Below are 14,030 nucleotides of genomic sequence, written 5' to 3' on the forward strand. Positions count from 1 at the left end.
TCGCCATGAGATTCTCTCTCTATCTCTTTCTCTGTTCCTCTCGATAGCTATCTGTCTGTCTGTCTGTCTGTCTTATCTATCTATCTACCTACCTACCTACCTACCTACCTACCTTACCTACCTACCTACCTACCTACCTACCTATCTACCTATCTATCTATCCATTCCCTCTCTCTATCTATCCCTCTCTCTCTCTGTCTCTCTCTCTGTTTCTGCCTCTATCTCTCTATGTCTCTGTGTTTCTCTACCTACCTACCTACCTACCTACCTACCTACCTACCTACCTACCTATCTATCTATCTATCTATCTATCTATCTATCTATCTATCTATCTATCTATCTATCCCCCTCTCTCTGTTTCTATCTCTCTCTCTCTCTCTCTGTTTCTGTCTCTGTGTGTTTGTATGTGTGTTTCTATCTATCTCTCTGTCTCTCTGTTTCTGTCTCTTTCTCTGTGTGTGTGTTTCTCTCTCTCTGCCTCTGTCTCTCTCTCTCTCTCTCTTTCTGTCTTACACACACACACAGACACACACACACGAACGCACGCCAGTACTAAAATACCCTCTTCTCCAGCAGCAGTCCCTTAAAATGATTTGCAGGGTGTTTTTCATTTTTCTTCTGTCGAATTCCAAAATCATCAGAGGAGTGGAAGGGGGCTCACGATCACGTTAGGAATTTCTAGTGTTGCCCTCAAGGAAAGGTTTGGACTAGCTCTTTGCGAGCGGGGGAATGGTGGTGGTGGTGGCTGGGGTGAGGGGAGAGAGAGAGAGAGAGAGACCACAATTGTTTTGGACCTCTGAATTCCACTCTTAATAAGATACTCCAGGTGGCTCGAGAGTAATCCTAAAATAGCTGCCTCTCTTAATTGCTTCTGTAAAAATCAGGCTTGCCCGCTCTGGGGAAGGGGGCCTGACATGCTGGGATCGTTAACTGGTAGGTGTCAGTTGCGAGGGGGTGGGGGCTGTTGCAGGCAGCTTTGGAGATGCCTGGAGGACTTAATCCCCTCCCCTGTAGAAGAGCAACACTTCCAAATCCTTATTTGGGCTCCAGTCCGTCCTTTTAAGAGCCGAGTGCAGAAGTGGCTGCATGCCCCCACATGCCGGCTTGCGACAACACGCGCACGGGTGAATTCTACCCAGTCTTGATCCCAGAGGCAGTAGAATAAAATGAGTGCTGTGTTGGGGTGTCCGTTCAAAATTCCCAGGAAGCCTACGAGAAACAGCTTGCAAACCGGCTTGTAAAAAGTCTGTAGGACCGGTCGCCGAATCCAGTGGGGGATCGGCACCGGTCGGTCCGCAGCACGCCGGAAACCAGCCCACGCCAACGCGTGAAGCCCACGCGGGGTATAGGCGGTGTGTAAAACCATACCCACCCCCTTCCCGATGTGCAAAAAATCATACCTCTATGGAACCGGTACGAGGTAGGTTGCTGCCGGTTCAGCCCAGATTGGGCGAACCGGTGGTAGCAGCGATGCCTCCGCCCAGAGGCATCCCGCGCATGAGCGAGCCAGTAGCAAAGAAATTGGCAACCCACCACATGGAAATTAATCAACCTGGAATTAAGGAGGAATTTCCTGACAGTCAGAACAATTAACCGGTGGAACAACTTGCCTCCAGAAGTTGTGGGAAGCTCCAACACTGGAGGTCTTTAAGAAGAGATTGGCCAACCATCTCTCTGAAGTGGCGTAGGGTCTCCTGCCTGAGCAGGGGTTGGACTAGAAGACCTCGAAGGCCCCTTCCAGCTTTGTTCTATTCTAAGTTGAGGACAACCTGCCCGAACCGGTAGTAAAAATAATTGGCAACCCGCCACTGACTGGTTCCTGGCGCCAAAAAAATGGTCTACTATGGCAGTGTTTCTCAACCTCGGCCACTTGAAGATGTCTGGACTTCAACTCCCAGAATTCCCCAGCCAGCGAATGCTGGCTGGGGAATTCTGGGAGTTGAAGTCCAGACATCTTCAAGTGGCCAAGGTTGAGAAACACTATACTATGGCGTTGGTGTCCAGCTTTGGCAACTTGTTAAAGACTTGTGGACTTCGACTCCCAGAATTCCCCAGCCAGCATGGATTCTGGGAGTCGAAGTCCACAGGTCTTCAAAGCGGTCCAGGTTGATTACGCCTGCTCTGCAGGATGAGTTGGGGACAAAAGATTACCAAGGAACAAGGTGTGGGGAAAGCCAGAAAAGGAATTCCAATACGTGCTTCCTTTTTCTTTTTTGTTTTGCTTAAGGGAAGGAAAAAAGCACCCAGAATAAATGCTACGAAAAGATGGGCAGGAAAGAAATGTTTATCATCGACTGATGCTAAGGAGATCTAAACCGAGTCTCCTGCCAGCTGTGGAGAAGAGGAAATAGCAATAGTTAGCAATAGCAATAGTTAGACTTATATACCGCTTCATAGGGCTTTCAGCCCTCTCTAAGCGGTTTACAGAGTCAGCATATCGCCCCCAACAACAATCCGGGTCCTCATTTTACCCACCTCGGAAGGATGGAAGGCTGAGTCAACCTTGAGCCGGTGAGATTTGAACAGCTGAACTGCTCAACTGCAGTCAGCTGAAGTAGCCTGCAGTGCTGCATTTAACCACTGCGCCACCTCGGCTCTTAATTTTTACTGCATCGGAATTCCCCACCATCATTCAAAAATTAGGGTGATTTGTTTTAAATTGGCAGTTTTTAATAAACGTTCCCTCTGCATTCCTATTTTAGGATCGCTTTTTTTAAAAAAGATTTTTATTAACAAACATGTAAAACACACACACACAAATTAGACGTACACCACATTTATACAATGCAGTGCGAACAGGAACTTCCTGTTTTTTATAATAGCCATCATCAATCGATACCGCACACCTTATATTATTTCCCCTTCTATTGTGTTTCATTTAGATTTCACCATTCTTAACCCTCTTATTTTACTCATAACTATTATTTTTTGAGTTTTGTTATATTCTTTCATTGATTTTTGTTTCTTTCCTCTATCCACCTATACTATTTATCCCATATCTGGTAGAATTCTGATTCTTCCTTTCCCTGGATTTCTTTAGCTGGTTTATCCATTTCGGCACGGGATCGCTTTTAATAAGGAATTCGTCAGCCATTTGTCCAGAATAGTATATACCGTAGAAAGAAAAATACAGTAGGTTCTCTTGCTTGAGCAAGGGGTTGGACTAGAAGACCTCCAAGGCCCAAACTTCCAAAACTCTCTTATTCTATTATTAACACACAAAAAATCTCCCAACTGGTCACTCTTAGAGTGGTTTGAAAATAAACGCGGTAGAGCTTTGAGACAATTATTCAGAGTTACTGACTAGACAATTCTCATTTTTGTCCCCCAGTGCAGAGCCTATTCATTTGCTGTGGCAGAGAAGGCATTGTAAAATTGATAGGTTTTTTTTTAAAAAAACCCTTGGTTTCCTGTATATATACACAAAATGTGAAGTATGGTCACTTCCTTGAAGATAAAGGCAGAACTGATTTTTCTCTGGTCACTGGAGAAATGCTTTTGCCTTGTTTTGAGATATCAACAGCAAGAGTGTTTATTTCCTATCATAAACATTCGAAAGTTACTACTGTAATAATAAGTGCATCAGCTGCAAGCTATGCACAATAAAAGATAAATATTTTTCCGTGACTTGGATGCATTTAAAAAAACTGTTAGTATATGTACGATGAGAATAATGATGTTTAATGTCGATGTATTATTACTAGAAGGTATTAAGAAGAAAAACGGAGAGTTCCATAACGTTTAAATGCTCAATGCATTATAATACTAAACTTAGGGAAATCATGTTAATATGAATGTGAAAGTTGTGGCAAAAGAGGAACGATGTGGCACAGAGATGCTTGCAGCCAGACGACACACTGTCAGGAAAGATGGAACGTTTATTTTTGTAATTAAAAAGTAATAAAACTCTTTTAAAAAATTGCTACTGTAATAAGTGCACCAGTTGCAAGCTATGCACAATAAAAGGTAAATATTTTCTTGAGCACATTTAAAAAAACAATCTCAGAATTGTACATGTTCATATTGCGTGGTTTTAATAGGAGAAATTAAATCACGTTTTGGACTCAGTGCGGGAAGAAAATGTGCCTTTTTCTTGAAAAAGTACTTGAGAGACCGCCTGCTGCCAATTACCTCCCAAAGACCCATTAGATCACACAGATTAGGCCTCCTCCGGGTTCCGTCTACTAGCCAATGTCATCTGGCTACTACCCGGGGGGAGGGCCTTCTCTGTGGCGGCTCCGGCCCTTTGGAACAAGCTCCCCGCAGAGATTCGGACCCTCACCTCTCTCCAGGCCTTCCGAAAAGCCGTTAAAACCTGGCTGTGTCAGCAGGCCTGGGGTCAATGAGTTCCCTTCCCCTCTCGAATTGTGTGACTGTTGATTGTCTTTTAAATTCCCTTGTATCTTTTTGTTGTAGTTCTTGTGTTTCCCTTCCCCTCCTTTGGGTTTGTGCGCCGCCCTGAGTCCCGCCGGGAATAGGGCGGCATATAAATAAAACGAACCTTGAACCTTTCCTTCCAAATTCATTCTTAAATACACATTCTTATAATTGCTGTTTAACATTTGTCAATTCATATCATTTTCCCACCTGTATATTTTTTACATTTTCATACTTTCTTATTTCCCCTCCCCCTGATTCAATAATGCGTAGTCTGAGTTATTTGTTTTGTGCTTTATTCCTTTCTCTTTCTATTTGTATCTTTTTTCAAGCCAATCGTAAAATCACCCCCATCTCCTGTAGGACACTGATTCCTCTTTGTCCTTTATTCTCAGTGTCAACCTATTCACTTCTGCGCAATCTAATATCTTCTTTATTATCTCTCCTTCTGATGGGATTTTGTCTGCTTTCCAATTTTGTGCAAATACAATTCTAGCTGCTGTTATTATTTGTACAATCAGACATGAGTCTTCTTTACTGTATTTCTCTGGTAGAATACCCAATAAGAAAATGTTCTTTTTTTAATTCTCTCCCAGCTCCAATGGATGCAGCTTCACCCATTGTTCTGTACCTTGTAGTTAACTTTGAACGATCTGGTGGCTGGGTGGGACCGGATCTATTCAGGTAGTCCTCCACTTATGACCATGGATTTCTTGTTACTAAGCGAGACAGTTGTTAAGTGCGTTTTGCCGCCATTTGGCGACTTTTCTTGCCGCAGTGCTTACGTGAATCCCTACAATTGTTAAGTCAGTAACACGGATGCTGGCCCCGGAACACTGCAGCCGTCGTAAATACGAGTCACTTGCCAGGCGTCTAAAATTTTGATCACGCGACCATGGGGGACGCTGCAGCAGTTCTGAAAAAACGGTCGTAAGTCACTTCTCAGTGCCATTGTAACTTCAAACGGTCCCTCAACGCAACTGTTGTAAGTCGAGGAACTAATTGTGCCTTCTATCTATTGCAGGGCTGTCCAAACTTGGGGACTTTAAGACTTGGGGACTTCAACTCCCAGAATTCCCCAGCCGACTGGCTGGGGAATTCTGGGAGTTGAAGTCCACAGGTCTTACAAGTCCCCAAGTTTGGACACCCCTGATCTATCGGGATGTTAAACTTGCATTTTGGGGATGCCGGTTAGCCGGTATGGAAAAGCGGCCAGTTTGGCTGCGTGGGGAATGTTTAGCTTGTCCCGACAAGCCTCGTTGCATCTGTAGTTCTTTCTGAAGTTGGTTCAAGAGAGGTGGCAGCTGTTAACGAAACAGCTGACACAACAAGAAGCAGGTCATAATCCTCCGTTAAATATATTTGGACTGATGGGCCTCACTGGATAATTGACTTTTCAGCCGGAATTGCTGGCTCAAATAAAACCAGTAGGGTTGGGAAGGCAACCTGGGCCATTCAAAAGATTGTGTGTGCATGTGTGTCTGTGTGTGTGTGTGAGAGAGAGAGATACTGCCCCTGAGCTACTCATCTTGCTAATTCCGTGTGTGTGTGTGTGTCAGATGACACAAAACTGCAGACATTAAAGTGGCTCTAATTTAAAAAAAAAAAAACCTTGTTTTTGTTTGAAGATCCCTCCCTGAATTCAGCGGCTTTTCATCCAATTTTTAAGATCCTGTATGCTTAGATGGTGGGACACACACACACACACACACACACACATCCCCTGGCATTTGACCTTATGGGTTTCGCTTTTTGACCGTTGCCCGGGCATTTTTACATTGCAATGTTTGCGCTTGGGATGGGGGCTGCAGTAGCCATCCTTCCATTCCCACCGTCATTAGAAAGTCAGAAGTAGTAGCTGTAGTAGTAGTTTATTCAGTTTGTATGCCGCCCTATTCCCGAGAGACTCAGGGCGGCTAACAACCAGAAGGGGAAGGGGATACAAATAAGAAAAATAAAAGACAAACAATTAAGATACAACAACAGTCGCAAACTTCAAATGGGGCTGGAAATTCATCAGCCCCAGGCCTGCCGGAACAACCAGGTCTTAGTGGCTTTGCGGAAAGCCGGAAGGGTGGTGAGGGTCCGGATCTCAACGGGGAGATCGTTCCAGAGGGCCGGAGCAGCCACAGAGAAGGCCCTCCCCCGGGGAGTTGCCAGTCGACACTGGCCGGCGGATGGGATTCGGAGGAGGCCTAATCTGTGGGATCTGATAGGTCTTAGGGAGGTAATTGGCAGGAGGCGGTCTCTCAGGTACCCAGGTCCAATGCCATGTAGGGCTTTATAAGTAACGACTAGCACCTTGAAGTGTGTCCGGAGACCAATAGGCAGCCAGTGCAATAGCAATAGCAGTTAGACTTATATACCGCTTCATAGGGCTTTCAGCCCTCTCTAAGCGGTTTACAGAGTCAGCATATCGCCCCCAACAACAATCCGGGTCCTCATTTTACCCACCTCGGAAGGATGGAAGGCTGAGTCAACCCTGAGCCAGTGAGATTTGAACAGCTGAACTGCAGAACTGCAGTCAGCTGAAGTAGCCTGCAGTGCTGCATTTAACCACTGCACCACCTCGGCTCTTAGTGCAGCTCGCGGAGGATGGGTGTAACGTGGGTGTACCGAGGTGCACCCACAATCGCTCACGCGGCTGCATTCTGGACAAGCTGAAGTCTCGGAATACTCTTCAAGGGTACCCTTCAGTAGCCTCTGTGTGCAGCCCCTCCTTGGGCTGTGATAGAAATCCCTGGGAGAGTGGAGCCTCTTTAACCAGTAGTTCTCGACCTGTGGGTCTGTGGACCATTGAGGGCACAGGGGTAGAGAGGGGGCATGATATCATCACAGGGGCCGGCAAGACTTGAAAAAAAATGTGATGGTTTAAATTAAATCTTGAGGGTCTGTGGCCACAAAAAGTATTTTGAAGGGGGCCTGTGCTAAAGAAAAGATTGAGAGCCATTGTCTTAAACCAGAGGTGGGGAACAATGACCCCCTTCATGACTTGTGGTCTTCAACTCCCAGAATTCCTGAGCCAGCCAGGCTGGCTCAGGAATTCTGGGAGTTGAAGTCCACAAGTCATAAAAAGGCCATCGTTCTCCACCGGGAAGGGAAGGGTAGAACAGAATAGAATAGAATAACGGAAGGGACCTTAGAGGTCTTCTAGTCCAACCCCTTGCTTAGGCAGGAAACCCTACACCACTTCAGACAAATGGTTGTCCAACATCTTGTTAAAAACTTCCAATGTTGGAGCATTCACAACTTCTGGAGGCAAGTTGTTCCATTGATTAATTGTTCTAACTCAGGAAATTTCTCCTTAGTTCTAAGTTGCTTCTCTCCTTGATTAGTTTCCACCCATTGCTTCTTGTTCTACCCTCAGGTGCTTTGGAGAATAGCTTGACTCCCTCTTCTTTGTGGCAACCCCTGAGATACTGGAACTCTGCTATCATGTCTCCCCTAGTCCTTCTTTTCATTAAACTAGACATGCCCAGTTCCTGCAACCGTTCACCATGTGTTTTAACCTCCAGTCCCCTCATCATCCTGGTTTCTCTTCTCTGCTCTCTTTCTAGAGTCTCCACATCTTTTTTAATATCACGGTGACCAAAACTGGATGCCGTATTCCAAGTGTGGCCTTACCCAGGCCTTGTAAAGTGGTTTATTAACACTTCGTGTGATCTTTTGTTTTTCTCCCTCTTCAGAACGGGAACCTAACTTGGAGCGAAGAAGCCGACAGCAGCAGAGGGAGAGAGGTCTCCCGCGACTTTGCCAAGGTCAGTGCCAACAATCCAGCCTTGATTCTTGGTTTGCATTTAGGGCGGAAACGACTCGTTGAACTGTTTTCGACAAAAGAAATAGTGCCTGTCGCGAAAACTCCACCGCTTGGGCTGACTCTGCAACCTGAAAGTGGGGAGAAGGGGGGTTGAAAAAAGAAGAAGTTTTCAAACAATAACATGAACCTTTCAAAAGGGAAAGTGACGTTTCTTAGTTTTGGATTCCTTCCAAATCAGCTTCTGTACATCTCCTGATCTGTCTGGGCTGATCATCCCTTATCTAGATTTCTTGGGTTGTAATTTTTAGTACCTCTGAATCATAGCCCGGGCTATGATCAAATCCACAGTGATTGATTTAGTAAAATGAAGCTTTTTAGTGGCGAAGGAGAGTCTTGGTGTTTGATAGGTTTGTCTCAGATTATTTTGTTAAAATATTCACGACTGGGAGAGGCATGGGAACAAGGTCAGCCAATGAATAGGCACAGCAAGTAAGTCAGCCAATGGGAGCTCAAACAGATCTGAGTGTTCAGAGAATTGAAACAGAAACTTTAGCAGTCTGCTGCTGTGAGAAGTAAAATGGTCTAAACTACTCTATCTGCTCTAAACTCTGAAATGAAACAAACTGTTCTCTCCTGCTTGTGTTCTGCTCATAACTTCTACCACGTTAAAAGAATCTACTATTGGTATTGTACATTTATTCGTCTGTTATTTTGTATATAAAGAAGTTAGTGACTCCAGCTGGATCGATTATCTGTGTGTGCTTTCTGGATTTGACTTTTCGGCAACAAATTGACATATTTTAGGGAAGTGTTTCTCAAACTCGGCCTCTTTAAGATGCGTGGACTTCAACTCCCAGAGTTCCCCAGTTGAGGTCCACACATCTTAAAGCCAAGGTTGAGAAACACTGGTTTAGTTAGGACATTTGTTTTCTTTCGAGCTACCTCCTCCTCTTCCTCCAATCCTCACATCCATTTTAGAAAATTGATACCTGCCACAGCATTAGCCTCCGAGGACTTGGTTTCCAGAGCCATATAATCAGTGGCTGGAATGCAAGCTGCCCGCGTCACCAATCTGGTTTTATATATATTTTGTAACCCGAGGCTGCATTGAACAGGAGCTTCAAATCTTTTTCTGCTGCTGTTGTTATTGTTGTTGTTCGGGGGGTGGGGGTGGAGATATGACTTCCAATCTGAATTGAATTGTGGTTTTCTACCCACTAAATACGTCTGTGAAATCTTGTTTTCCCCTTTCTACCCTCTCAGGCGAAGTTAAAATTGTCCTTGCTTCATTTCCACAGTTGTATGAATTGGATAGCGACCCCGAACGGAAGAAATTCCTGGACGATCTCTTCATTTTTATGCATAAGAGGGGTAAGTGGTGTTTAGGGGGAAACGAGGGAAATAAATACTGTATTTTTCGGACTATAAGACGCATCGGAGTATAAGACGCACCATGATTTTGAAGAGGTTAATTTAAAAAAAAAAAAGACTTTGCACTCTGCAGGCCTCCCAAACCCTCTGCACGCCTCGTTTTTTGCAAAAGAAAAGGGGGGGAGGGGCATGTAGAGGCTTTGGGAGGCTTGTAGTATGCTCCTGGGGCTGGGCAAAAAAGAGCAAAAACAGCCTGTTTTCTGCTTGTTTTTGCCCTCCCCAGCCCCCAGGAGCACTCTGGAAGCCTCCTAAAGGCTATGCATGGCCATTTTTGCAAAGGGGGAGGGGTTTTAGTAGGCCAAAAATGCTGTATTTATATAAGACGCACCATGATTTTCACCCTCTTTTTTTGGGGGGGGGAGATGCATCTTATACTCTGAAAAATACGGTATGTGACCGCTTGTTCTGTATGCTGGAATTAGACACCACACCTGTAAAATCCAACAGGTTTGGTGACCTAATTTATGTAGGTTTTTTCCCCCCGCAACAATAATATGAAAGTTGCTTTCCGTTGCTCTGCCCTTTGGGGTGTTTTTCAATTTTCCAATCCAGCTGACAGAATTTCAAAGTGGTCCTCATTCAAGGATGAAGAGCTCCTGATTCTACTTAGGATCCAGCCATCAAGATCGTCCTTGATGGAAACATTGCCACAATCAGGTCAATTTTAAGTCCCGTGGAAGGCTGAACACAAAGCTTGAAAGGTTGTGAAGTCAGCCGAGATGCCTTCGAATGGCCTGCCTATCTATCTTTCAAACACCTCTGTCTTTGAACTAAAAATGGATTTTTAAAAAAATCAATCCCCTCTCCTTGATTGTTTAAAAAAAAAAAAACCAATATTCAGGCGAGAGAAAACTTTGATGTAGCTGGAATGCTCACACGCAGGGGCCACTTTTATCATAAAAAGAAACTATGGTGTTTATGCTTTTACTTTGGTTGGGTGCTTCTTTGTGATAACTCACAAGAGCTAAGACGGAGATCATCGGCAACCTTAAACACTCAATAGAGTCATTTGGACCCAATTCCCACACAAGAAAACACCGGGAGCCACAGAAACCTTCCTGTGCCTGACTATTTCCTGAGCGGCCACAGAAAAAAATCACACACACACACACACACACACACACAAAATAGCAATAGCAATAGCAGTTAGACTTATATACCACTTTATAGGGCTTTCGGCCCTCTCTAAGCGGTTTACAGAGTCAGCATATTGCCCCCAACAATCCGGGTCCTCATTTTACCCACCTCGGAAGGATGGAAGGCTGAGTCAACCTTGAGCCGGTGAGATTAGAACCGCTGAACTGCAGAATTGCAGTCAGCTGAAGTAGCCTGCAGTGCTGCATTTAACCACTGCGCCACCTCGGCTCAAAGAAGGCTTCAGATTGTATATATACATATATATCCCTTTGCTGCTGCCCAAGGTTGTACGTGACCTCACTTTTCCCAGGTGGCCTGTTCTCCTCCTCCTCTTCTTCCTCTTCCTCTTCCTCTGCTGCTTCTTCCTCTTCTTCCTCTTCTTCCTCTGCTTCTCTTCTTCTTCCTCTTCTTCTTCTTCCTTTTCCTCTGCTGCTTCTTCCTCTTCCTCCTTTTTCTTCTTCCTCTGCTTCTTCTCCTCCTCCTCTTCTTCCTCTTCTCCTCTTTTCTTCCTCTTCTTCTGCTTCTTCTCCTCCCCTTCTTCTTCTTCTTCTCCTCCTCCTCCTCCTCCTCCTCCTCCTCCTCCTCTTCTTCCTTTTCTCCTCCTCCTTCTCCCTCCTCCTTCTCAGAAGAACTGCATTTCTACTCCCAAGTTTCACCAGGGGAGGAAAGTTGGTTCAAGGGTCAGGAAGGTGAGAACTCCAGCAGTAGCTGAGCAGTTGAACATCTGGTAGAGATGTTGAAAGAGAGCAAAAGATATTAAACCCAGCTGGGCCAAGAGTGCTGTCAAGCGACGGAATCCTTCTCCGGCTGAAGAGATCCAGGAACCCCTTCTACTTAAGACTTCCCCAGAAAGCTCCATGGGGCAGCAAGTAGGTTTAGCAGCAAGATTTTGGGGGAGGGGGGTGTCAGTTAAGGCTGCCTTCATCTTGGCAACCAGGTTCCGAAATAGCTGGGATCTATCGCTCAGTCTGGCCCGGACTCGATGGCATTTCCATAGGTGCCGATAAAACTCTCGGCTGCCTGTCAAATAAGGCATGATTGATTACTTTCCGGCTTTGGAAACCAGGCGTGATGGTCTGCAGGCTTGTGAAATCGGGTAACCGAGCCCTGCTTTTTTTGGGGGGGGGTGCAGATACCTGCTGTGGAAGTGGACAAAGGTGGTCAGGGGACGAGAGTAAATTAAACTGGCTGTCCTGGGAAATGGGGGGTCAGAAGCTGCTTCTCAGCTTTTGCCTTACTTGTTTTCAAGGGCAGAGAAGCTAGTGGCAAGCAACATTTCTTCACGACTAATGCCTTCAAATTCTTTCCTCCTTCCTTCCTTTCCTCCTTCCTTCCTTTCCTTCCTCCCTTCCTCCCCTTTTCTTTCCTTTTCTCCCTCCTTCCTTTCCTTCCTCCCTCCTTCCTTCTTCCTTCCTTCCTTCCGAAGTTGTGGGTGCTCCCTTACTGGAGGTTTTTAAGAAGAGACTGGAGAACCACTTGTCAAAAAAAAAAAAGAATAGAAATAGCCCTTAGACTTATATACCGCTTCACAGTGCTTTATAGGACTCTCTAAGCACTTTACAGAGTCAGCCTCTTGCCCCCAACAATCTGGGTCCTCATTTGAGCAACCTCAGAAGGATGGAAGGCTGAGCCCACCTTGAGCTGGTCAGGATCGAACTGCTGGCAGTCAGCAGAATTAACCTGTAATATAGCATTCTAACTGCTGTCCCTCCCTTCCTTCCTTCCTTCCTTCCTTCCTTCCTTCCTTCCTTCCTTCCTTCCTTCCTTCCTTCCTTCCTTCCCACTTAGCAAATAGCACTTAGATTTATATAATGCTTCACAGTGCTTTCCAGCCCCCTCTAAGTGGTTTACAGAGGCAGCCTCTTGCCCCCAACAATCTGGGTCCTCATTTGACCCACCTCGGAAGGATGGAAGGCTGAGCCCACCTTGAGCTGGTCAGGATCGAACTGCTGGCAGTCAGCAGAATTAGCCTGTAATATTGCATTCTAACCACTGTCCATCCATCCTCCCTCCCTCCCTTCCTTCCTTCCTTCCTTCCTTCCTTCCTTCCTTCCTTCCTTCCTTCCTTCCTTCCTTCCTTCCTTCCCACTTAGCAATAGCACTTAGATTTATATAATGCTTCATAGTGCTTTACAGCCCTCTCTAAGTGGTTTACAGAGTCCGCCTCTTCCACAATCTGGGTCCTTATTTTAGTAACTGAGGAAGGATGGAAGGCTGAGTCAACCTTGAGCCAGTCAGGATCGAACTCCTGGCTGTGAGCAGAGTCAGCCTGCAATGTTACATACAAACCGCTGCGCCCTCAGGGCTCCTATGATATAGGCTCTCCTCGAGCAGAAGGGTTGGACTAGAAGATCTCCAAGGTCTTTTCCGACTCCGTTATTCTGTTCTGTCTCGGGTGTGTGTGTGTGTTGGTGGCTTCACACTACCAAAATTGGCTTTGTGGCCCTCGGTCCTTTCATATCAAAGATCAATCAATCAATCAATAATCTACCTCTCTTTTTATTAACTCCATTCTCCATGTGCGAACATTGTTGGGGAGAAATTGAGGGAAACAACCTTAGGGGAAAGGAAGTGGTGTAGAAACCTCAACTTTCCCTGGGGGGGAAAAACTGAATAGCTGGGTTTTTTTTTTATTATCTTGAGTAGACTTCAGACTCGGTGAAGTTGATGGGAATTGTTGCCCCAACCATTTCTAAAGATATCCAGCTGGTGAATTGGTGAGCTAGCGCTGAGGAGGGACCTCAAGTTTTCACAATTTGAGAGAGGGAAAAAAAAATAGTGTGTTTCTTTAACTAGTTTCACTTAGCCTCAAGGATGTCCTTTTAGTTTCACTATATTGCCAAAAGTATTCGCTCACCCATCCACATAATCAGAAGCAGTTGTGAGCGAATACTTTTGGCAATATAGTGTATTTTGGTCATTTTTTTTACGGAGAGAAAGAGAGAGAAAACAACAGCCATTCTCGTGCTTCTGGGCTGCAAAATGATTCGAGCCGTTCTTTGTTAAAAAGCGGCTTTCGTCCGAAGTCTTGGGGCGAGTGTTGTTTTTTTTGTGTGTGCCTTAAACCCGGTCTGAATTTGATTACCCACATAGCTTGGGATCTGGTGGCACCAGGGCCCGAGGGGAGGGGAGGATCCAGCAATGGAATGGGACATACAGATTACATCCCAGGGCGAAGGAGGCGCTGACCTCTCTTTCTAAGCAAACTGTGGACTTTTTGCAGAGTCGCAAAACTCGAGGTCACCCTCCACGCAGGTTTGGAAATAGGGAGAGAAAGAAAGACTCTGGAAAGGAAGAAAGGGTAAAGCAGAGGAAGTAAAGGAGGGGA

The 14,030-nt window shown here is 45.4% G+C and overlaps 1 protein-coding gene across 1 annotated transcript in view; it reads left to right on the forward strand.

The window, feature by feature from the left end:
- Positions 1-14,030, forward strand: part of ARID3B (AT-rich interaction domain 3B) — a 35,221-nt gene that overhangs the window by 9,384 nt on the left and 11,807 nt on the right. Inside the window, 2 exon segments of the mRNA XM_087704046.1 lie at positions 8,064-8,135; positions 9,433-9,505. Coding sequence (XP_087560172.1) covers positions 8,064-8,135; positions 9,433-9,505 — 145 coding nt within the window.

The sequence above is a fragment of the Thamnophis sirtalis genome, unplaced genomic scaffold (genome assembly GCF_051295495.1).
Source record: "Thamnophis sirtalis isolate CommonGarterSnake01/CBP01778 unplaced genomic scaffold, rThaSir2_p1.2 scaffold_2, whole genome shotgun sequence".
NCBI lineage: Eukaryota > Metazoa > Chordata > Lepidosauria > Squamata > Natricidae > Thamnophis > Thamnophis sirtalis.